Here is a 25,859-nt window from a genome sequence, read left to right as displayed (position 1 = left end):
CCAAAAGCTCTGTAATGCCGCCAGAGAGCACGACGTTTATGAAACTTTAGTTATGTGGATCTATATCGTTAACGCAGAGGTTGCTGTATACTGGACTGCGTATTGATGGTTACTTAACAACAGAACCAACGAAAGGTTGCCCTCGAGGAAGTGTACCAACGCCACTTCTGTGGAGTATGTTAATTACTACTATGCGAACTGCAAAATCTGTGAATACAAGCTCAAGCTTACATAGATGACGGGGTTTTGCCATTTGTTGGTGAAGATCTCGGAGTGACGTGTAGAAATACACAGCATGCCATTGAATTGATTGACTGTTGATGCCTCAGGCATGGGCCAAATAAAACCATGCAGGTATTATTTACAAATAGGAGGAAAATAAATGGTCTTTGCCTTGCAGAGATGAGGGGTACGACTGTTCAATACTTCGAAAAAGTGAAGTATTTAGTAATTATTCTAGACAAGAAGCTTCTTTGAACCAAACATGTAGACGTAAAGAAGAAACGAGCTTCCACAGCTTATGTAAGCGGAATTTTGAGTTATTGGGAGAGTTGGGAAAACTTAATAGTAATGCCTTCAAATTTTTGGTAGAAGAAATTTAATTACCTTGAAACATAGATGAAACTAGCATGAACCAAGAGAATACGTTCCAGGATATACTGACGTTTTCTACATCGATGACTCAAAAATTGAACAGTGTTCTGGAGCAGTCTACCTGACGAATAGAAACGAGAAGTGGGTTTGTCACTTGAGATAGTATGGAACCGTCTTTCAGGCTGAAGTATATGCGATCCCAAGGGTAGCAATCTGGATGATTGACGAGTGATTCAGTCCTTTGATCACTTCAAAAGTCATTCAGGAATATAGAAATCGATTCAACTCGGTTTCTAATTTCAATACGGTAGAGCTTCTCTGAGTACCCGGTCATTGTTTTGCAAAGGGAAATGAAATCTCGGATGCCTTAGCAAAAGAGGGTTCAGTTTACTCCATGTCGGCATCGGAACCTGCAATTGGGGTTTCAGTATCATTGGCTAAAACTGCTATTAAAAACTGGGAACAAGCTTCACATAAGGGCAGTTGACAGAGCGCTAATGCTACTAAACACACCGAACTTCTCCTGTCAGAACTAAACAAACATACGACAAAGTTTATTTTGTTGAAAAGCAGGAAGACATGCTGCATTACTATCGGCACTCAGACTGGCTATAATTCACTAGCTGGACATACATCAGAATAGAAATTCTCCAAGGTGATACACGTGCATCCTGTAAACAAAAAGCGCGATCTACACAACATTTTCTATGTGACTGCCACGCCTATGCACGCATCAGGCATCATATTTTTGATGCTGATGTGCTGCAACTGCCACGGAAATCCTATGATAGATAAACGAATCCGGAATATTCTGGTGGACGGGGGGATCGAGTACAATGGACCACTCGGGTCTGAGTGTTCAAAGGCTTTGCCTCTCCCCTGTTTCATACGAACACACTCACAACTGCTGGACAGCTTCCATGGTGAGAGGTGCAGGGAAAGCACTTCCAATGAGAAAATATGTAATTTTTTTTACTTTTTCTTTACCAAATCCGTCCGACTGGAGTTTATTCCTGCTAGCATAGTTTTCCGCAATTTCAGGCACGTAGTCAATTAGTTGTTAATTCTTCTTATTTAGAAATTATGTGTTAAGAGGAAAGTGGCGGTGGTGATCGTGAAGGTGAAAATAGGGTAGGGTAGTTGACCCGCTGGTCTCGGTTCAGTTGATGCTTCCTACGTTTCGTGCTCCATCGTGGGTTGATAACCACATTTTCATCCTGTAACCTATACTACTATTTGGTTGCCGTTATTAGTGCATACTAATTGCAACAGGTGAAGGAAGAAGAAAAAAACTTCTGTTTGAAAATTTAATGCCAGATCGGACTAAAAATGATGATTGCCAATTGACTGGCATGGTGTAATTAGGATCTACCAATTGTCGTTTGTATCAAATTTGATTATTTCAATATTCTTACCGGAAACAAGACCTCGTTCTGTTAACTTAATCTACATGATGACTTCCGTTGCAAAAAGCATGAAACAAATATTTTATTTGGTGTATATATACGTCTCCAATCTCTACTTAAAGTTCATTAGTTAGGGTAACAAGCAATTGCTCCCTGTGAGTAATTGGGGAAATTTCGATAGGCACCCCAAATTAAAGTAATAAGCAATCGCTCCCTATGAATTATTGACGGAATTTAGATGTAAAACGGGATGATAAAGAGCCATTAAATTGAAATTAAACGGATTAAACTGTTGAAAAGCAATTTCAAAAATTCAATCCCTTTCAATTATGTCCCCTCAATTCGTAGTTGAGTGGAGCTAATTCCTTCTATTTTAAAGAACAGCAACCATCTAGGCGACTTAGAATGACAGAAGCCAGCTGCATTGATTTGTTTTTGTAGCAAACTTGAATCACTTTCATCCACACCCCTTCGCTATAAAACGGAATTATTCCAAAAGATAACCTCATAAATCTCGGAACAAATGGGTACGAGTAAGCTGAACGGCCGAAATTCCAATTTCTTGAGCTGAAGAACCGAAAGCTCACTTGAAATACATTGTGGAGCGTGGAAAATATCCTTCCCGCCACAACGTAGAAGAACCCTCCCGACTTCTTATGCTAAAGAAGGAAAATGTTCGGTATTGGATGCGGAATGCGGAAAAAATTCAGACTATCTAGAATTTTCACTGTTTTAAATGGTATGAAGATTGTCTTGTTGTCTTTCGAAATGCTGATAAAATGTAAATTATGTAATGTACAAGCACTTGATTTCGAGGCATAGGGAAAGACATTATATGTAAAAATATGTACACATTTCACAAAGATACGTACGCAATTCAGTCAAATTACGTACACGTTTCAGCCAGATAAATATCTCCTTCTAAATGTTTGTGGTATGTACGAATACATACGAGAACGAATCATAAAGCCGAGATGTTCCATTATCTAGACAAAGTAAGCTAATTTTGCGCTCAGTTCACAAACATAAATACAGATCGAATTCATTTTAAAAAGCGTTGAATAACAATAACGAAAATAGATTGGACCACCGGCTTCCGAAATTGCTGGAATTAGTAAGCAATAATAATAATAATCAATATCACGAGGGCACACAACTTCGCGACTATAAATAAAAATCCTAGACTGTATAAGAGAATAACAATAATGGCTGGTCCTCCACCAAAAGTTTCATTTCTTACATACCAGAAGCTATAAGCATTCTAGACATTACGGAATTGCTCCTTGGAACAGAAATTTCGCTAGAAAGTAGCTACTTAAGTTACTGGTTGTCGTAGGGTCCATTGCATGGCTTGCTCCTGAGTCAGTGAAGAATTTTGATCGGCTTAAGGAGGGATTACGGATGCTTGAAACGACTTTGATAAGTTTATCGTAGCCCGAATGTTTGCTTCTGTGGATGATTCTTCAAGCTTACGGATACAATAAGATCTTAATTATAGATTGTAAAAGCACAACTTTAGTTTTACTGAATCCACTTTCACATTCTTTCCGAAGTTTCAATATTGAACAAGCGGATCTGCTTTTTTAGTGAAATGTATCTCTTGAATTCATAACGACTCGAGAAGAGGACGTTATATGGCTGCCTGTATTCAGCAGATGTGGTTTAATTTTAGTTCGTAAAGCACTAATTTTCGGAAAAGTACGTGTTGAAATTTCAAATTTAGATGGAGCAATACACTTCCTTCGTTAGGATCATAATCAATGAATAAATATTGTAGCTAACTAGCTTTTGAAAGTTCATTTTCGCTAAGAACATTTCTGTTGAAAGGCTCAGCGGAATCCACCATATTGAAGAAAAGGTGACCTCAACTAGTGAGGCATGAAGACTTAAAAGTAGAAAAACACTTGTCACCGCTGGTGGATGAAACTGTGTAACACAAGAATTATTGTCAGAGGAATACCACTTAATGAGCAGGGGATCCGTATTAGCCACAAAGGTTTTGTTATTACTGCAGGGTAACAGCGGTAAGTAGTAGTAGGTTAAATACAGATTTGAAAGTTTAAGCGCTTTAGGTTTTATAAATTATACAGACAAACTAGGAGACGTAAACAGAATCATACTAAAGCCGCCACAACAAAACTCATCACCCCCTGTCGTGTAAATTTCATTAAGTTGCCACTAGGAAATGTGTAGAATTGCAACTGGCAGCATCTATTTATCCTACCATAACATAAATTGAAAAACTGTGGAGAGCTTCTACTTCAAGCAGTCAGGCTTCATCATATTAAGGCCTTTGTTTGTCCCCTGGAAACGTCTTTCCATGAGTCTTCTGCTCTCGGCGTTCACAGACCTTTGCGAACCTGAGAACGATTTCAACAGGCAGGTGGTACGGGAATTCTCCATTTGAAAAGAACATTTCCGAAGTGCCTTCATCTAAAGTATGAAAAGGCCGGACAAGTGAGAGGTCTAGGTTTTTTGGTGCTAAAATCACATGTTCCAAAATTCAGTTAGTTTAGTTTAGTGAGGGGAGCCGCAGTTCCAAGCACTGATACCTTTGCTAGGCCCATTGTGCTATCCTCGAAGATCGCCTATTCATCGGCCTATCGCCGACGGCGTTCACAGGCTTTCCCGAATCTGAAAACATTTCCCAGAGACAGAGAATGCTCAGACTCTTTGCTGAAAAAAACCTTGCCAAGGTATCTTCATCTGAAGTCTGAGCTGCATACGAAGTGCAAGGCTGTCTCTTCTTCTGCTACATATGGCCGAGGCCACTACTCCGATTTTTCCATGTGGCAGTTTAATCAGCAATGTTCCGTTAAAAGCCCCACTAGGGTTTTCATATACCACTTCTTAAGGGACAACAAAAATGAATGAAATCTCCATTCGGCTGCGTGAATCCTTGCCATTTCCCCTTCAGATTGGACTTGACAGTGGATGACCGGATGCCAAAAGCTAGTTCCGGCCTCACCATTGTGGATTTAGAACTTGGGTAAGCGAGTCTGTCAGCTTTTTCATTACCAGCAATGTTTGAGTGCCCGGGCATCCATATCAGGAATGTTTCATTCAGTTTCAGCAGCACCTGGTGACAACTTCACACTAACTGACTTGATATTTCGTTGCTGTTTAGTCCTGATAATGGTGCCTGATTGTGGTAACAGATGCGAATGGTGCGATCCTTCCATTTTTGCTGCACACATTCTTCTGTTACCAAAAAATGGCATTTAGCTCCGCTTGGAATATAGTCGTCATTTTTCCGAGAGGTTGGGGAAGTTCCACAATCGAATTTCCCGAGAACACCCCCGGGCCCGATCCACTTTCCATGACTGACCCATCGGTGAAGATTATTAAGTTTATAATCCCAAAAGATTCGTGGCCATTTATCGAGCATTCTTCTATTTTGATGGATACAATGGAATATGTCCTTTCGAAGACGAATCTGGAAATCATATGATCGGCGAGCATCAGAGCCACTTGAGCATAACATAACTAGTCCGGTCTTCCTAGCGTTCACCGTGAGTCCATTATGGTGGCACCAACTGTGGATTATGTGCTGTGTTGCATTCAGGCGGTCATACTATACCCGAAAACTTGCCGATAATTATTTCAGCAATATCGTCCGCAGATGTTTGTGGGAAGACCTTTGTGTCCTCCAGGAACCATAGCAAGGTGTCCATTACCAGGAGCCATAATAGAGGAGAGAAACCCCCTTCTTATGGGCAACCCCTAAGACACCCTGCCTCAATAGACTTCTCTCCAACCAAAACGTGGATCTTCCTCCACTCTAACAAGTGAAGGATCCAACTGATTAACAGCGGATCGATTTCATGCTGTCTTGCCGCGTTACAAATCGCTGCGAATGAGGCATAATTGAAAGCGCCTTCATGAATGTCCATGAATGCGCCTGGATAGTCCATTTCAGACCGAACCGAATGGTATAAATACTTTTTTCCTTCGGAGTGAAATTGGTATAAATGGATAGGTTTGCTGGGAACCAGTTTTCGCGCTTCATAACAAAACGTTTTTGGAACATATCACTAAACCCCTCAAATGCATATGAAATGCATGGCAATCTCATCATTATCCCCGTATTTGTTATATATAGTGGGCACAACTCTCTAATTTTTTCTATGAGGAATCTTAAGGAGAAATGACCCATTAAACGCGCTGCTAGGATTTTGTCGTCTTCCTTCTTAGGAAAGAATAACAAAGTCATTCAAGAGGCCTCGGAATATGTTGCAAAAATCTGTTCATGCTGGCAAGAATTTAAAGTGTTCCATTTGCTTCAGTGAAATCTTACAATTTCACTGTTAAAGATAAACTTGGCAGTTAACGCCAAATGTAGGTTTTGATCCCACCATAGTGAAGCCGGACCTTGTCGGGCCAGTCATTCAGCTTTCATCTACCATGATCTAGATAAGCCGGAAGTTTCGAACTGAAAAGGAACTTTCCGAATTTTCTGTTCACTTTCTTGTGCCAAGTAAAAGGTTTTCCTTTAGTGATAAAGGTTTTTAGGAAATATTTTCATTAACACATTTGCTATTGTTGATAATCTAAAGATAGTTCTGTATAGCATTTAATAACTGAGCTGTTCGGAAGTCCATCGTTCGACCTTAGTGCCCCGCGTCCGATAATCCGTACCTCGAAGTCCAAAGAAAAGTTCATGGGATACAAGTTGGTTTGCATAGACAAAGAGCTGTAGGAATAAGAGGCCAGCGGAAAATCAATCAAAAGATCTTCTTTCCGCATCCCCGACTGAAATGAGAATACTTAATGTTAATTCTAAAGAATGCCACAAAAATTTAGAGAGCGGTTCACTGTCAGCAATTATTTGCCTGATATGTGCACAGTACACAGTGGTTCCATAAGTATTGGCACTGAAACAATGGTAAAGTTAACGTAACAAGTAACACAAACATTACTCCTGTGAGTGGAAGATTTAAAAGCAGCAGACCAGACAGCGCCCTTTACGTACCGAACCTAACAGCAAATCTGATCTCGGTCGTATAATTAACGGCGTACGAAGTTTTTTTTTATTAATTAACTAATATGTGACCTATCGACTGCCAGCATCAACAAAGCTTTCTTTTGAAATTGCAGCAGATCAGATCTCCTCCATGATATGTCGTAGACAAGTGTTGATGAAGGGTTAGAGCTTTGAGTCACTTTCCGCATCCAACACAAAAATAATATTAGGACAGAACAGTCTCAGTTTGATCTTGGTGTTGAGATAACCATAATTCCAAATGTTTATACAAAACAGTGAATGCGGATCAAGCACCGTTAGAAGCATTCTCTCATATTGCTTTACCCGCCCACAATAGTTTGCAAGTGCGGGGTTGCTGCCTAAAGCTCGGTGTGACGTTATCAGAGGGTTCCTCCTTCTGCGGTTTATTATAAAGACTGCTTTCGTTTTCTCATCAGCCAGGGTCGACCCGGCCCTAATACGTCCACCATATTGGGATAATTTTCGACTAGACTCGCCAAATATTCAGGGACACCTATGTCAGCCAATGTGTATTTAATTCGGTTCCCAAATGAATTTATTTTTCACATTCATTGCTAACCCACCGCGGCAGCCGTTGGAGGTCAGCGCGCCTTTTGCGAGATTCATCTGTGCTTATTGCATCCACCGTAGAATGGGTTCATCAAAACTCATACGCTTTCAACGATAGGTTTCTTATGGATGTCTCCTCCTTTCATGTTGTAGATGTCCCATACCTTCATCTTCCGTTGTATGCAACGGGGAGATCGGTCGATATGATTTTGGATCTGCAGATGGCCTCTTTGACGAAACCTCTGAATCTCTGATAAAGTCACCTCGCTCAAAAACATGCGCTTGGATAAGTTACCGTTTCGACGTTCGACCAGTAGTTGCTCTATCTATAGGAGTGCAGCCTCCTTCTGGCCTAGTAGCATCGCATATTTCCATCATCCATTGGTTGATCTGGGTGATTTTTTCTATGTATATACTATTGGGATACATATAGAGCTGAAACGCGGCGGAAAACGTCTCGTCTCCAAAAGCTTATGTCATTAATCAAGGTAACCCATATGGCATTCCGTCAAAGCACATTTTGGAGTTTGATTCCCTCTTGTTCTTTAAACAGGCTGCCTATTGGTCACGGGGAATAGCCCTTATTAACTTGCCCAGGAACTCTTCTGACTAAAGTGACGCTTACGTATATCCGGTCCACTGTAGATTTAAGACACTTTCCCCTAAAAGTGCTTGAGATCCAAACATTGGCGGGACGACATCTGGTTTCGGGGATGTTTCGGGAAGACCATGTCCTCTTACATTTATTACTCGGCTATCCCACTCAAAAGCCCGTTAAAATCTCTTGCTATGGGATTTGGCCTTTTGACGTCCAAAACAAGCGCTAATCATCTATTCTCGACGTTCCGATGGCTTGGTTTGGCTCTTTAGAGCTTTGACCAGAATTCTTCCACTGCGATTTCTCTATAGATCAGCGATTATGGTCGCGTTGATATATTCCTCGATCCTGCGCCATCTTCCTATGGTTGATGATTTTGAGTTCTCTCCGATGATCCGCAACCTCCATTGTATTGCTTAATGTGCAATTTGAGGCAGCTTCGCAGTCCTTGCTGGTTTAGCTTGTATCGCCTGCATGACTTCGACTGCCGTTCGCGCTGCATATGCACTCGCAATATGGCATCTGCAGTATCATTTCGCTGCCTACTGCCCCTTAGGAGACACATAATTCAGAATATTTTTATTCCACGTGCTGCCAACAGTTTGAATCCTGCTTCCATAGGTAGGGTGATTATAGAGGTTTGTGTCCCCATTGTTGAAATCCAACCCCTTTTGGAAAGCCTTGCGAACCTCCTCCTTAGTGGTAATCTCATCTATGTTCTTGGTAACTATAACGACCTCCGATCTGCTACCCTTTATGCCACCATATACTATTTACGGAGGTAAGAAATTGCTAGACGTTTCTAATCGCTTGTTGCCTCTTAAAACGGAACTACTTTCAATCAAATTGACCAACCTTGATGAATATCAGAAAATATAGGGGGGCCAATGTAGACTTGGATCAATATCTCATTGGCATAGTGCTTGGGTTCGAATAGCAACACTACCTAGAATCCGCTCTGGCAATCAAATAAGAATTACCACTGAAGACATCCACAGCACAGCCTTCCACCTGTAAGGGGAAGTCGATGCAGCAGTCAACAGAGGTCCTGAAGATGAAGCACCATCGAATGACCTTCGCAACCACCTGAAGAACCTTATTATTAATACGGCCACAAACATACTTGGCCCCAATCGCAAGAAAAGTTGGAACGGCTGGTTCGGCGAGGAATGTAAGCTAGCAACGGAATGGAAGAATGACGCATTCTGGGCAATGATGCACTTTCAAAGAATGGGGGCATGCGCAGAAACCTATCGCGAACTCCGACGAGTGGAGAAGTAATTTCACAGACAGAAGCAGGGAGCCTGGGGGAACCAACAGGTCTGCGAAATGGAGAAGTACTGGGTGTGACCGCACCAGGCGCGCAAGTTTTTCCAACAAGTCAGCAGGATGAAGCAATATATACCTCGATGCTCATCCTGCCCAGACAAAGATTTCAGACAGAATGGGCATATTAGAGCAATGGGTTAGTATTTTGAATATCGGCGAGTTGGAGATCCCGCCAACTGAAGACGACGAACAAATTCTGCCACCACCAAGTATAGAAGAAACAGTCCCTGCAATCCATCGGCTTAAAAATCATAAGTCAACAGGAGCCGATGGAATTAAAGCTGAATTGGTCAAATATGAAGGCGACGAATTACACCAAGCCGTTAATCAACTGATGCTCAAGGTGTGGGACAGCGAATCAATGCCTGACGACTCGCAACGAAGCGTTATCTGTTCCATAAATAAAAAGGGAGATATCACGCAATACCGAAATTATAGAGGCATCACGTTACTGAATACTGTCTATAAGATATTCTCCGCTATTGCTAGGCCAAATGGCCCCATATGCCCAGAATATCATCGGCCCATACCAAAGAGAGCTTCACTCCAGGCAGATCAGCAACAGATCAGATTTTCTCTTGGCGACAAGTGATGGAAAAACTGTTGGAATATGGACATCAGTTGCGCTATTTTTTCATCGACTTCTAGGCCGTCTAGGATAGCATAGCCAAGGTAAAACTGTACCCGGCCGTGAGAGAATTTCGTATTCCGAGACTGATGAAGATGGCTCTGACCAATGTCCGAGGCCAGATAAAAGCAGCAGGATCACTCTCGAAACCATTCAACATCAGCAACGGTCTAAGACATGAGGATGCTCTATCATGTGTCCCCTTTAATCTGGCTCTGAATAGAGTGATTCGCGATGCAGAAGTAAATGCGAGAGGCAGCATCCTCATTAAGTCCACCCAACTACTGGCCTACGCTGACGATATCGACATTACAGGAAGAGCAACCCTAAATGTACAGTCTACCTTTATTCAAATTGAGCAGGCGGTGCGAGATCTCGCACTGCACATTAATCACGGCAAGACGAAGTACATGAACTATTTTTACTTACAGAAACTGTTTCGCTCGAAACGTCGCACCATCGGATCAAAGCTCTTACTATACAAGACAATGATCTTGCCAGTGCTCATGTATTCTTCCGAGATTTGGATTCTTTGCGCGAAAAATTGCGAACTCTTGGCGTTCAGGAGACGAATCCTCCAAAGACACATGAGGATGGACGATTCCGCAGCCTCTATAACGACGAAATCTATAAGCGATACCACGACCGTCAGGTTGTGGGTAAAATCCGGTTCAACAGGTTGCGGTGGGCGGGTCACCTAATCCGTATGAATGAGGATGATTCTGGCGGAAAATTTATAAGGGCAATATCATTAATAGAAAAAGGGAGCCCCTACCTCAGATGAAGCGACGGCGCAGGTCAGGGAGCCAGATAGGTTTTAGGGATATCGAATTGGTGGACCTCGTAGCAAAGCAGTGTGGAGTTCCTTTCCAAAGCAGGTCTAGACCGGATGCCGGTTGTTGCACCGTTGACCGATGATGAATTCCGGTCGCTGTTTATTGAATGCTTCATTTAGGCGGTCGAGCTGTGCACAGTAGAGAACCGAGTTAATTGTTTCGCCACATTATACAACAGTGGAAATAATGAACAATTCCCTTCCAATTTCGCCAAACAATTAACATAATCTTCTTTGCCATCAATGCAGGCTTCGATCACGTTTGTGGAGGATCATCGGTATTTGACCGTGATAGGTTGCGTTTTGATTCTCGTTTTTAGTCCATTTTTTATCGCCTGTAATGAATTGCTTTAAAAACGGTTTTGTTCCGTTTCAGTAGCGCTTCAGTAACAGTATTTCTATCAATCAAGTTTCTTTCGGTTAATTCATGTGGCACCATGACATCAAGCGTGTTTCAGTAAGTGGAAATGATTTGACGGTTTTTTCCACTAGTATTTTGTTCTATTACGTGTGTAGCTATATTTCGGAAATCATTTCTTCCCTTCTTCAGTGCTTGCTTACTCTATTTAGATGCGCTACCTCCTGACAGCTTACATACCGGTTCTGCTCAACCATTTTTATTATTTCACGGGCTTCTCGAGTGACTAGCTGACCAGAGCTTTGACATGCAAAGTAAATTCCAGATCGAAATCGAGTTACTCACTCTTGGGTCTGGCGTTTACTCAGAGAATTTTCGCTGTACACTTCACAAATTTCGCTTGATGTTCTTTGCAGCACTTTCATCTTTTCTAAAGTAAACAAGGCGGAAACCGGTAGCTCGATGCTTCAGGTATGAAAGGTTTCGTTGTTTTTAATGTAACAATATTGAGTCACCCGAAGTCCTCGTAGTGTACATAGTTTGACATACCCACTATTAAATTCGGCGTGGTACTGACATTTTATCTCTTGGGGAAATGACGCGAAATAGGCGATTTTGAGTTTTGTTAATGATATTAAGATTTCCACTATACTTTCCATTATGATGCTCCATATTAAAGTCTACATTACAGATCTAACATGAACTTAAGGGCGGAGGGGGTTCGCAGTAAATTTGTAAAATATAAAAATGTATTATTATCAACTTTATTTTAGCATATATCGTGAGAATTTGAGACGTGGATAGGATGTCCATTACCATAATGTTCTTCAGGTTTTCGGTTGAGCAGTTTTGAAGAACGGGTCGGTGAAGCAATTGTCCCCTTGCGGCCTCCAACATTCTTCCCCCTTTGCAACTTGTATCAAAACTAATACCTGTTTCGGAAAGTACTAATCGAGACCCTACATGACTACATTTAGGCATATGGGGACCTCCTTAATTTCAACGGGTAGCACAGTAATTCATTGCATGCGCGGGGGTGTCAACCGGTGCAATCTTTTTGTAGAAAGTGCGTGTGGCAGACAGATAGACTGACAGTGAACTGATTTTAATGAGCTTTTGCTTTGAAAATAGGGTTCGAGAAAAACGCGTTGAAAATTTTCTCTTTGTATGCATGTCAACAAAGCGCGTGCTCTTCTATTCGCTTTAACTCTGGATATTCCTTAAATTTCTGCGGTATGCTTCCAACATCTTCTACATGCAAAATATATATAAAAGTAAAAAATTGAATTCTGGAAGCCGTCACATAAGAAAACCCCCTTAAACAACGCTTCCAGTGGCCTCAAAAGCGAATTAATTATGTATGATTGTCAATACCTACGTGCATATCTTCTTAATGCTTTTTTTTCTTGCTGTCGCAAACATTTTATTTTCTGATAATTCTCATTTACCGAGAATAAGAGTAAATATCAATTCGAATTCTGTTTGCCTTCTGCCATTGCAACCTCCATCGTCAGGCGCGTGCATTGAATATTTTAAAATCGCTTTGAAAACGGTAGCAATTACAGAATATATGATAATAAGATGATTCTTACATGCTCCTTAGTAACACATATGGAATTGTATCTCTGCCTATATTAAAGTGGAATTCGTCTGAAATCTCTGCCGGCTTATAATATTTAATACAGAACTGAAGAACAAGCAGATTGTTTATTTGATTATAGATATAGGTTGTTTATGTAATACGAGTATATAATAACATTAGGTTGTTTACATATATGTATTCCCTGATCCTCTTTATTCTTTCACAAGCTTCTTAAATAACATTTTTCCTTTCTTTCGCTTTTTGCAGATGGACAATCCGACGTAGAAGTGCGACTAATAGTTAGGAAATATGTTGAAAAAGGATCAAGTGTGACGATACATTGCGAGCATAATGTGAAAAATGAAGTTCTTTACAAGGTAACATTATCTACACATTTAAATTTGTCCGCAAATATGAGAAAATTCATCTTTTTCTGAATATTCCTATGAATTGCGCCAACCATTCAAGCAATCTCCCCATATTGCCTCCTTTTACGTTCAACATTTCTCTCAGGGTAGCACTTCACCTTTGAATTAGGGAGCAGCGAGACATAAGTGAACATGAAGAGAGACACGTACAACATTAGAAAATGTCAAATCTTATATTTTTTCATTTCTCATAAGATACATGTGAAGAGCATCTTTGAAAGCATGTAATTCGTTGTAGGTAGTATGTAGGTGAACGACGGGAAAGGAAAATTTTGTTGTATCTATTTGAAGGAATATAGGCAGATAGCTAACCAAAAATTAGGCAGACTGTAATCAGATGAAAACGTCTGTCCTTGGTTGGAGCAACAGAAATCTAAAAATAATCTACCTACCTATCTAAGTGTTTGAAAGTCGAGCAAAAGTTGAGTGCAACGATCATATCCGATTTATCTAATTCCTTCGAAAATTGAATTCAAATGTTTTGTTAATATCAGAATCACGTAAATTGCTCTGATATTCTTTTAAGATACAATAATAACTTCATTATTTGCGCAAATTATATTACAAATGTGTGCGTCCCATCGGTCCGGTCGTAGTACGAATTTTTTTGTGGAACAATCCTCGCATTTAGGGCTATGACTCTAAGCGACCATGAGAGTGTATAAAAACATATCCTCATTAAGGAGTAAATAGCCACTGTTCCTAAAATTTCAAATATAAGCACTGAATTGGAATACATGACAGCTAAGCTGGACACCATTCTCTCCCCTTTTCGGAGGCATTATCCCACCCTGCCACGCGCACAGTTCCAGGGCGAATTAAGTGAAGTGTGCGTTAAAAGTAGATTTTTATTCTCTTTCGACATGAAAAATTGTTTTCACCTGGGTGTTATGATGGTGAACGCTTTCGTAAAGCAAAATGATTTGCAGGAATATGGTGTTAAGGACCTTTCTGGGTAACTTTTATATTCACGCGCTTATTTAGTCCAACGATGTTGTTACGAGGGCGCACGAGAGGAAATCTAATCAAATTGTTTGTTCAGGAAGCTAATGGATATATATCGCACGTGGTATAATAATTTCGTAATTACGGGACACGTCGCAGTGGAAGCAGACTGAAAAGCGGACGTCTGGCCAACATTTTGTCAAATTCATTTGTATGAATTAACACCTTGAAAGAATAAATTCAAATGTATTCGTCCATTTAGCTAATATTCGTAACTTTTTCTTGTTAAATGTCATGCATCCTTTGAATACATACATACATAATTACAAATCATTTGTTATTCGTGGAATGTGACTCCACATTAATATGATTTATTACAAGTTGTAAGAAAGTAAACGCTTCAAACTTAAGAACATCAAGGCAGGTCATATCTATCTGAACGTAAGCACAGATTTAATGACCATCCTAACGAATACACCTTTACCTTTCGTGACACGAATTTCAATTTTTCAAGATAAATGATTGCACTTAGAAGAATGCTTCGTCAATCACAACAGCTTTTCGCTATTTGTCAATGGGAGCTGTGAATTTTACACAAAGGAAATTCTTGTATTTATCACCTGGAAATTTATCCAGCTGAAGTATGCTTCCACTAGTTTTTGCTTCATGATACGTGTAGGCCGTGGTAACTCATGTGCATGGAAAAAATAATAGTGAGGGAAACTTGGTGTTTTTTCTGCATATTATAATGAAGACGGAGAATACATTTTGAGAGCATTTTATGGAGCATTAATGATAATTAGGGAGTTGACTCAAAATTGAAGCCAAAAATGATAAAGTGGATGAAGGCTGGCTTTAAAAAAAGACTAAAACTAACAAGTCGGAAATCATATGCTCGGCGCTTCAGCTATGAAAGATTTTGTTGATTCTTTATGTAAACATATGTGGCTGCACAATGCGCGATGTATATAGCTAGCAGGGTAAATATGTTCAATATACCCGATATTCAATTCGACGTAGTAGTGACATTTTATCTCTTAGCAAGTAGTTATTTGACGCGAATGGAACAACCTTGGCCTACTATAACTTTGTTAATAACAATACGATTTGAACTTAAAGGGGCTTCGCAGTAAATATCACAAAGGAGCGTATTTTGAGGCCTGATATTTCAGTTGGGTAGTTTTTGAGTATAGGTCCTTGACCCGGCACTTCTCCCCTTTGTGACCAACGTCAAAACTAATATCTGATTCTGAAAATGTGTCCTGTGTGACTGTAAGTCTTTGGTTTCGCATTTTGCAATTAACCAATTTTGGAAAATACTAATCGAGATCTTTTGCACCCATCTTTCAAGTATATGGGGACCCCCTTTTGTTACACTTGCAGCAATGTAATTTACAGCATCGACGAAACAATAGGGAAGGAGGAAGAGTTGAGTGTGTTTGGACGCAACATAAAAATGCGTCGTTCACCGCAGCGATCAGCGAAAGGGGCTGCTAGTGCTGATATACCCGATGTGACACGGGGGCGCCTAAATAAAGAGGAAGCCTTATCAAGTGGTGCGACTGAACGGGAGGGGATGGGAACTCCAATACGAGCGTGCAGAGCAGCGGAAGACGATTGGAGGGCAGAAACAGTTGCACTCCCTGCTGAGAACGCTGCTTGCGTCAAACGCACCGCAGATAACCCACTATAAAGCGAACTGGGGAAAAGTGCCTGAAGGAAACTTTATCGGAGTAGTTTCCAGAGCTCAAAAAAAAGAAGAAGAAGGAAAAAAAGGAAACAACTGACTACATCGCCAGAGACCCGCCTGTCCAAAGACAAGGAGGCTACCAAGAAAAAGCCGGGAGCAGAAAAGACGAGCAAACGGAGAAGGACTAGACCAAGGGCTCTGCTCATTAAACCGACGGAAGGCAAGACATTTGCGGAAGTCCTTAGTGAAATCCGCTACAGGATGTCACCCGAAGGCAACGGAGCAGAGGTGTCATCCACACGGAAAACGAGGAGTAGTGGAGTTCTCGTCGAACTGGGTCCAAAAGACGGCTAACAAGAGTACGTTCCGCGAAGCGGTCAAGGGGTTATTGGAGGAAGAGGCTCTTGTTTCCAGTCTAGAGCCCATGTGCTCTCTAGAAATCCGAAGTAGAGGAGGCGATAAAGCGTAAATGTCCAAAGGTAACCAATGCCTGGGTAGGTATCAGTTCTGTAAATACTCGAGGCGAAAAGCTCGCAGTGGTGGAAATCCTCGAGCAATAGGCGAGGAAACTCCTTAGCAGCGGGAGAATCAAAATTGGGTGGGTAATATGCAAAGTGCGAATGCGAATAGTCCCCACCAAGTGCAACAGGTGTCTGGACTATTGACATACTTCAGCAGCTTGCAAGGGACCGGACAGGAGGAGAGCATGCTGGAGATGCGGCCAAGTGGGTCATTAAGCGAAGACCTGCAATGAAAGCGAGAGTTGCGTTCTCTGCAGAGATCGTGGCACGTCTGGTGAGAGCGTCGCACACACTGCGGGCCCATAAGAGTGTCCAATCTTCAGGGCGGAATTGGAAAGGGCTAGGGTGCGAACGGCGTTTCACAACACATGCACCGGAGTGCAACCGCTCACCAGTTGCTAGAGCAGTTCGCTGCGGAAGTAAATGCTGATCTAGTGCTAAAAATCACGGCGGGAGTAGCACAGGGATCCATCCTAGGGGCGGAACTCTGGAACGCTTCCTATGATAGTCTGCTGGGACTCGATATGCCCGAAGAGTCGGTCCTAGTTGGTTATGCAGGCGACGTTGCGGCACTTGTTGCCGAATGCACTATTGAACAGGCGCAAAGCAAGCTTGGCATGTTAATGCGACGGGTAAGGGGATGGATGACTGCTCACAGTTTCAGCCTTGCGCTGAAAAAAACCGAAGTAGTCATCTTAGACCAGAAGGAGAATCCCGACCCTGCGCCCCATATCGATCGGCGAGTTGACTATGGAGTCAAAACCAGCTGCAAATACCTAGGTTTAATGCTCGACTCTAAGAACAAATCAAAGCAGCAGCGGACAGGGCTGCAGATCGAGTCGTGGCCTTGAGTCGGCTAATGGCGAATGTCGGGGACCCTATATCTACTAGGAGACTTCTCCTTATACGAGCGACGCAGTCGGTTCTGCTCTATAGGGCGGAGGTATGGGCTGATGCCCTTGACAAGGAGGTAAATGGGCTGATGCTTTTGACAGAAGGTGCATCGAAAGCGCCTTGCTCAAGTGCGGAGGCGGGGAGCTTTGGGAGTGGCGTCTGCTTTTCGCATCGTCTCTACGCGTGCATGGAGCTTTTCAGTCTTATCTGCACAGGATTGGAAAGGCGCGATCTCTTGATTGTGTGTTCTGCAATGGAGTGACGGACGACGCTGAATACATATTTTTCTCTTGTAAGAGGTGGGACTCCTTTTGTCAGCAGTTTGAGACACAGGGGGCTCTCTCCAGACAACATTGTCAGAAAGATGGTGAAGAGCGCTGGCAGCTGGAATCGAATTGCGCATTATGTTCGGGCTCTTCTTATTGCCAAGAAGATTGAACTCGACCGGCGGAGGGACCGGACGGTAAGAGGTTCCCTGAACCGACAAATCACTCCCCTCAAATTATTAAAAAGCAAATGCATCACATCCAAAGATCCCAAGCCAAGAATGTTCTCAGCAATTTTGCAAATCATTTTCAGGAAACGTAATATGTTGAAAGACTATAGGAAAAATTTTGCATGTCAACAAATAAATATGGAAACCAATTATCTGTAGTCTGAAGTTTTCGAAAAGTCTGGATATTCTTTTCATTTATATATCAATTGAAGAAGGATTCTGGAAATACAAAATTGGCATATTCATCCTAAAATTTAACACAGAACGAAGCTTTTTCATAAAGAATATCGCATTATGTTGGTGATTTTTTTATAAAAAAACCAATTGAAAATTTCATGTAACTTTGAAAAAATTTATTTTTTTACTACATTTTTAAGGTTGTGTTGTGTAAAACAAAACCTCACTGTTTGATTGTCATTCACACGCATTTTTCTCCTAAACGACTACAACGATTCAAACTAAATTGGACATATGGGAACTGGGAAATTCCACACATAAATTGAGTGACATAAATTTTGTGCAGTTTAAAGAGGGGCTCCTAGTCATGTACTAGGAGGAGGGATGTAAAATTTTGTTTCACCGAATATAGTCATGTGGAGCATCAAATGAAAGGTCCCGATCAGTACTTCCTTAAACTAATATTAGTTTTGACACAAATTGGAAAATGCGCAGCTAGGAAACCAAAATGCGCACACTTAAAGTGAGACAGGACTCTTTTTCGGAAACTACTCAACACAAAAATCAGAATAAAATCAGAGTAATGCGCTTATACGAAATCTAGGCCACAAAATATATCCCATTCCGATATCTGTTCAAATAAACTTACTAAAAGCATATTACCAAAATTTAGAAATTGACTGAAAAAGCTCCTTAGGTTTATCTTAGCAGTACTTTTGGACAAGCGTAGAAAGCAGTATCGCACATACGTTTGCTAAGTTTGCGGCTACAAATGTCAAAGTTACAGCGGTTTAAACTTTTCAATTCCGCACGAATTTACTGCATCATAAGCCATGCAAAGATGCTGTCATAATAATTAACGAAAATAATTGATATTCGAGTGGAATATTATAGATCCATTCAGGAAGAATTCTATTTCTCCCCAACTCCACCCATTCTCAGAAACTAACAAACCGAAAAATCTGAAAATCAAGAAAATTAAAATGAATATGGTAGCTTGGCTCCGAAATACCCTCCATCGATATCTGTTCAAATAAAGCTAATAATAGTTATTTCTATAATTTTTAGCTACACAACCATCTTCAGTTCATCCTGGAATTAAGAAATTGCAGCAATGTAGGCTGTAACATAGAGCATAATTCTTCCAAACTTATTACTAACAAATTTATAATACGTCAAAATTGTCGCTTCTGTGCAAATTCAAGACGCTGCTCCCAGGGCAGAGGTGAGGCAGCGCCTGATGAGTTGCCTCTGCCCTGGACGAAACCGTCAGTCAAATTTTTGATTTTTTCAATTCTTAATGTTTGGGGTGCTACGCTCCAATACTAGGGATCCATGGACTAAAAAAACGAGGGAGTAAGTTGCTCCTCATTTAGTCCGGTCCACCATCAAGTGGATGGGGACTTAGGATCCCGCAGATCCTAAACAACAAGACTTTGAATGCCAATATCACGCGAAAGTGAATATTCTCACATAATATATGCTCATATTACCTGCTAGGTTTTAATGGGGCGAATATCCCCCCAGATGTTTTTATGAAAGAAACACACAAAACCTTTCATACCTGAAGCGTCCAGTTTCCGATTTCCTGACTTGTTTGAAAGCTTTCTTAAATTGGGGCAAGTGTCCGGATAGCTGAGTGGTTAGAGCGCAAGGCTGTCGTACGGAAGGTCGTGGTTCAAATCTCACTGGTGGCAGTGGAATTTGTATCGTGATTTGACGTCGGATACCAGTCGACTCAGCTGTGAATGAGTACCTGAGTCAACTCAGGGTTATAATCTCGGACGAGCGCAATGCTGACCACATTGCCTCCTAGAGTCTACTGTGGTGTACCGTTACGGTCTTGAATTAAGTGCTCTAACACACTTCAAGGCCCTGATCCAACATGGATTGTTGCGCGAACGATTATTATTAAATTGGGGCAAACGAGGGTAGACATTTTTCGTTCATTCGTGTTACGAGGACAAAAAACAAGAACAAAACAATTTGGAACCTGGAACCTTGGCCCTTCTTGCAAGAAAGTTTTTGCTGATTTCCGATTTTCACTTGAAAATATTTGGATATATGATGGTTTCATTTATATATAACTTCTAGTGCATTTACGTTGGATGTACCCAACATTCATCTTCTCTAGGAAGAGCCTGCATGCTTTTCTGTGTCTAGACCTGAGTTCCAAGCGAACTAGCCACATTCCAACTGGAGCAAGAATCCATGTTTGACTCCTCGACATAGATGGCTCATAACCGATCTGTTGCGCTAGAAGAACTAGAACAGACCGCCCAGCCTCCAGTCGAAAATCAACGAAAGAAGTGATACTCTTTTCAATTTTATTAAAAATGCAAACTCGTATGTGTGTAACAGGGGCACACACAGCATTCCCAAACCACATTCAAATTTCCAAGTCTTGCTAAATATAGCAATAACCCATTGTCGTCGTGGTGGAATGAAGATCTGTGCAATCTCAGGAAGCCAACCAAGGAAGTCTTCAACATCTACTGCAGGTCCAAATACTGGTAGCTATAACATACAAAGACCGCCTCAAGAAATACAAGGTTGCCAGTAAGGTTCGTAAAAGGCGGCCCGTCCTACCAGAACAGATCAGAACATTGGAAGCAAGACTCTAGTCAAAGCCTTATTTGGAGGATGTGCAGCCACAGTCATATGCCATTATCAGGTCAGTAATTACAAAGGATAAAATTCGCTAGACTATAAACAACTCCTCCGCATATGCAACAGAAACAGTAAGAGAGTGTTACACCGTGACTAATTGATAGTTATCGGAGCTGCATTTCTTTCAGATATGCACTTTACTTTTGAGGTCATGAGTCCAGGAAGGACTTTCGACCAATCAGTCTCACCTCGCTCTTGTTGAAGTCCCTAGAACGTGTCCTGAACACCCACTTAAGAGCAATTATTGAGAGAACGTCCAGGCCTCACCACACCTCCTTCGAAGAGAATCCGCCTAATAGAAATTTTCAAATCCAGCAGCAGGTCAGGATCATCCTAGTCAGTCTTATCAATTTCGTTGGGATACCGTATTCCCTCATGGTCATGTACAGTTCTACCGTGGCTAAGCTATAATAGGCGGCCTTAAAGTCGATGAAAAGATGGTGCGATTGATACCCATATTCCAATAGTTTTCTATCGCATGCCGCAGTGTGAAAATCTGATCTGTTGTTGATTTGCCTGGAGTGAAGCCTCTTTGGAATGGGTTGATGTTGACCTAGTAAGATAACGGAAAATAATTGTTGCACGGCGTGATATCTCCCTTTTTATATATGGGGCGGATGATGCCTCTTTGCCAGTCGTCCGGAATTGATTTGCTGTCCCACACGTTCAGGGTAAGTTGACGAACCCCTTGGTATAATTCGTCGCCTCCATATTTAACCAATTCGGCTGTAATTTCACCGGCTCCTAGCGACTTATGGTTTTTAACGTAACGGCACGGACACGGTGGCAGTATTTGTTCGTCGTTTTCAGTTGGCGGGACCTCCTACTCGCTGATGCTCTGATTGTTCAGTAGTTCATCAAAGTACTCAAACAATCGCTCCAATATGCCCATTCTGTCGGAAATCAGGTTTTCCTCTTTGTCTCCACAGGATGAGCATCGGGGTGTGTAAGGCTTCAACCTGCTGACTTGTTGGTAAAACTTCCGCGCCTGGTGCGGTTTCTACCTGTATTTTTCGAGTTCACAGATATATTGGTTCTCCCAGGTTTCCTTTACGTCTGTGAAGTCGCTTCCTTGGTCGTTAGTGTTCGTGATAAGTTTCTACTCGTGCCCCCGTCTTTTGAGGATGCAACATTGCTCGATATAAAGCATTTTTCCATTTCGCGGCTAGTTTACATTCATCGTCGAACCAGTCGTTCTGACTCTTTTTGTGGCTGGGACCAATTATGTTTGTGGCCGTATTTATGATAACGTTTTTCAAGTGATTGTGAAGAGCATTTTTTGATGCTTCATCTCCAGGATCACTATTGACTGCGGTTACTGCGGCACTGATTTACCCCTTATAGGTGTTGCGGAGGGATGCGCTGTGGACGGTTCCGTATTAACTTTCACCTGATTGTGAGAAGGGATTCTGGGTGGTGTTTTTATTCGAGCTTGAAGCACCATGCCAACGAGATAGTGATCCAAGCGTATATTGGCCCCCCTATTTGTTCTTATATTCCTCAAGGCTGAGAGGTGGTGGCGTTCAATGAGCACGTGGTCAATTTGGTTGAAAGTGGTCCCGTCTGGAGAGGCCAACGTTTCTTTCTGTGGACCCCTTTCCGTACAAACCATGTACTTCCAACAACCATTTCATGTGGCACTTGAATAATCCTCAGCCCGTTATCATTTGCATTTTTATGTAAGCTATGGGAACCAAGATATCGGCTGAATACGGCTCCTTCCCTACTTGGGTGTTAAAATCCCCAAGTATGATTTTCATCTCATATCTCAGAGAGACTTGAGAGTTCACTCTTCAACCTCGTGGAAGTCCTCTGTGGGGGCGTAAACGTTCAAGAGGCTTATATTTCTAAATTTGCCACGGAAACGGAGAGTGGATAGCCTTTCGCTTATGTTTTCTAAGCTGATAACAGCAGGTTTCATTTTTTGGCTGACTAGGAAACCTACTCCGAGGACACGATTGTCTCGATAGCCACTATAATATATGGTGTAGTGGCTCTGCTCCATGAAACCGATCCCTGTCCAATTCATCTCCTGAAACACTGTTATATCAGCCTTATATTGCGACAAGGTATCGGCTAGCTGCCTGGCAGCTCCATTTCTATACAGGGAGCGCACATTCGATGAGAAAATGCGCAAACCGTTATTCCGTTTATGTTGCGGGTTCGTCGTTCTGTTGACAGTCCAGTCCGGAACTCCTTTTGTGGCTTCGTAACAAGTTGTTTTCCATGTAGCTTTGTCAGACCTATGCAGCCTCCAGCCTGGAGGATCTGTTGGTACAATTTGTCCCGTTTTTAGGCGCGGGAAAGTCGCCTTCATCCTTCTCCATCTGCAGTTTTTCATTAAGAAAGAGCCCCCAGCGGTCACCGCTTGGAAGTGGAGATAGGGTTTGGTAGTAGCGCTGTTGGTGTTGGTTCAGCAGGCGTTTATCAGGTTTTATGCTCTATCGTGGGTACCAAACCATATTTCGCCCTGGGACCTGTACTACTCTTTGACCACCACTTGACTCAGTGTACATTTCGACAATACGTAATGTGTGACTAGAAACCTATATTTGCTTTCATTCAAAAAATGTGACATCGACTTCAAGACCAAATAAAATAATATCAAAAAAATCGCCTTAGTAGATTTCACGCCTAATTGACATCACTCGTGATGTTTGTGTAGATACCCTATCGTGCTCCAATTCTTCATCACAGTTGTAGTGACCACCAATCGATGCAGTTGTGTATATACTATTCACTCCTTTGTGGAGTTTACTTCTAAAGGGCATCTACGGGGCGTTGTTACTGTTATAATTTTTTTCGACATTTTAAATTCATAGAGACTGCGCTTCAGTTTCATTATTATCACACTGTGTACAAGTGATATGGTTACAGCAGCGGTGACACGGGCAAAGACGACTACAACGCATTTATATCGACGCTGATTCAAATCCGAAGCAATGAAATAGGAAGGCTAACGTTTGACTCCCTCAACCACCGATGCAAGCTGTCGAGGTATTTAGTTTTCGGTAGATAGCTTCCTTCACAGCTACACAGCTGAAGCCCTTTGCACCTCCCGGTATTAATTTAAGAATATCAAAATAATTTGAAGCTAGATCATACAGAAAAATAAAACAAGAGCCACATAGATGAGGAAAAACTGTAAATGATCGACATTTTGTGAGAGATAAGTACCCTTTTCACTGGGAATGAGAAGATTATCCCTACAGTGCAAACTGGTAAAACCACCATCATCATCAACGGCGCGACAGTTGGTATCCGGCCTAGGCCCAGTTTCGGACGAGGTCTTCCCATTCATTATCCAAAAACTGACTCGCGTCCTGGCGTTCGTTACCGCTCCAACTGGACTACGCCAGCTGGACTTTATCTACAGCTAAACGGTCTTGATATCGTTAATAAATTGCATCATTATGTAGGCTACGGAATCGTCCATTCTCCTGTAGTAGACCAAAAATTCTTCAGGGGATTCTTTCTTCGGACGCGACTGAAAGTTTGAAATTCTTCTTGCTAATTTAGTGCATCTGCTAAATTAACACAATACGCCAATATTTTAAATTGAAACTGTTACTATATCTAAATTTCGAATGCTGCGAATCCTGCCGCGCCACATCACTCCGCCCCCAGATGAAACCTAGGGTTTTCAGCGACCGATCCCGGAACTTCGTTCACAAAGCGGACACGACGCTGCTCCGGGGCGCACACGGGTTTCAGCCTGGACAAAGAGACCGCCTTTTTGTGGCCGCCGATCTCGAGCTGGAAGAAATGTTCTCCCCTCTCGAGAACGCGGTACGGGCCCTCATATGGAGGCTGCAGCGGCTTCCGGACGGCATCCGTCCTGACCAGAACGTGCGTGCACGTGTCCAGTTCCTTGGGCGAACAGGCAGGTGTGGACGAGTGTCGGGTGAGTGGTAGCATTTTGATGCGTCGGAGATTGTACCTCAGCAGACGCACCAACCCCGACTCTGTGAGACCCGATCTCTTGTCGAAGACCGGATCGCTTGGGAGTCTTGGGTTCTCCCCATATACCAGCTCCGCGGGGCTGAGAGCAAATTCCTCTCGGCAGGTTGTACGTAGGTCGAGTAGGACGAGAGGCAAAACTTGAGTCCATGACGGATCGTCGCGTGCCATAATGGCGGCTTTCAGCGTCCGGTGCCAACGTTCTAGCATCCCATTGGATTGCGGGTGGTATGCAGTAGTCCGCTGGTGTTTATAACCCAGCAGTTTGCCTAACTCCGAGAAAAGGGTGGACTCAAATTGCATTCCCTGGTCAGTGATGACCACTGCAGGGACACCAAAGCGAGTATCCACTCTCGGCAGAGGGCTTCGGCACGAGATTGCGCCGTAATGTCTTTCAGAGGTATTGCCTCAGGCCACCGCGTGAACCTGTTGATGATTGTGAGGCAATACTTGTAACCGTGCGAGTCTCGCAAAGGCCCTACTATGTCGAGGTGTATCGTGTGGAAACGCTTGGTAGTGCGAGGAATGAGCCCACTTCTTTCCTTACATGCCTGGAGACTTTACACATCACCTCGCGAATTGCCGCATCTTTTCGACCTGCCGCGAGTCCTGCCGCGCCACACTAAGAACCCAAGCGTCTGAATAATACATGAGGATTGGCAAGATCGTTTTCTTGTGCAGTAAGAGCACCATAAGCTCAAGTGAAACATTGTGAAAAAGGGGGGATTTCCCTGGGCTAGAAGTTTTCCAGGAAAAAAGGGAAAATAGAGCTCCTGCTCCTGGCGACATGCAGCTGCGGGTTCGCAACTGAGATCGGAATTAACTTGGTATATATATATATATATATACACTTCGATTTCAACTAGTTTCTTTGGAAAATTAATAGTGAATTGCGAACTTCAAGCTCCATTTTAATTCATTTTATTCTTTCAATATAACATATTAAAAATCTAAAAATATAAGGGAGCCCAACAATCAAACAAAACTCGAAAAATACGACTAAAAACCTTATCAATCATGTACAAACATATTTCAAGCAATAAAAACATGCTTCAACACTGGTTTGTTCTCCATTTAAAAAATCTAGCGGCAAATGCTAAATAATCCTCTGGAATTTTCAATAAGACTTATGAGCTGCAATATATCACGATTTTCGCTCTCCACATGAACAGAGAACGGCGGCATCTCTGCATC

The 25,859-nt window shown here is 42.1% G+C and overlaps 1 protein-coding gene across 2 annotated transcripts in view; it reads left to right on the top strand.

The window, feature by feature from the left end:
* The window catches only part of LOC119653115, a 225,259-nt gene that overhangs the window by 85,688 nt on the left and 113,712 nt on the right, over positions 1-25,859 (top strand). For both annotated transcript variants that reach the window (XM_038057639.1, XM_038057640.1), the window contains exon 2: positions 13,152-13,261. In XM_038057639.1, coding sequence (XP_037913567.1) covers positions 13,152-13,261 — 110 coding nt within the window. The remainder of the gene's footprint in view (positions 1-13,151; positions 13,262-25,859) is intronic.

This window comes from Hermetia illucens, chromosome 3 (assembly GCF_905115235.1).
Source record: "Hermetia illucens chromosome 3, iHerIll2.2.curated.20191125, whole genome shotgun sequence".
NCBI lineage: Eukaryota > Metazoa > Arthropoda > Insecta > Diptera > Stratiomyidae > Hermetia > Hermetia illucens.
This window is presented reverse-complemented; position numbering and strand designations above follow the sequence as displayed.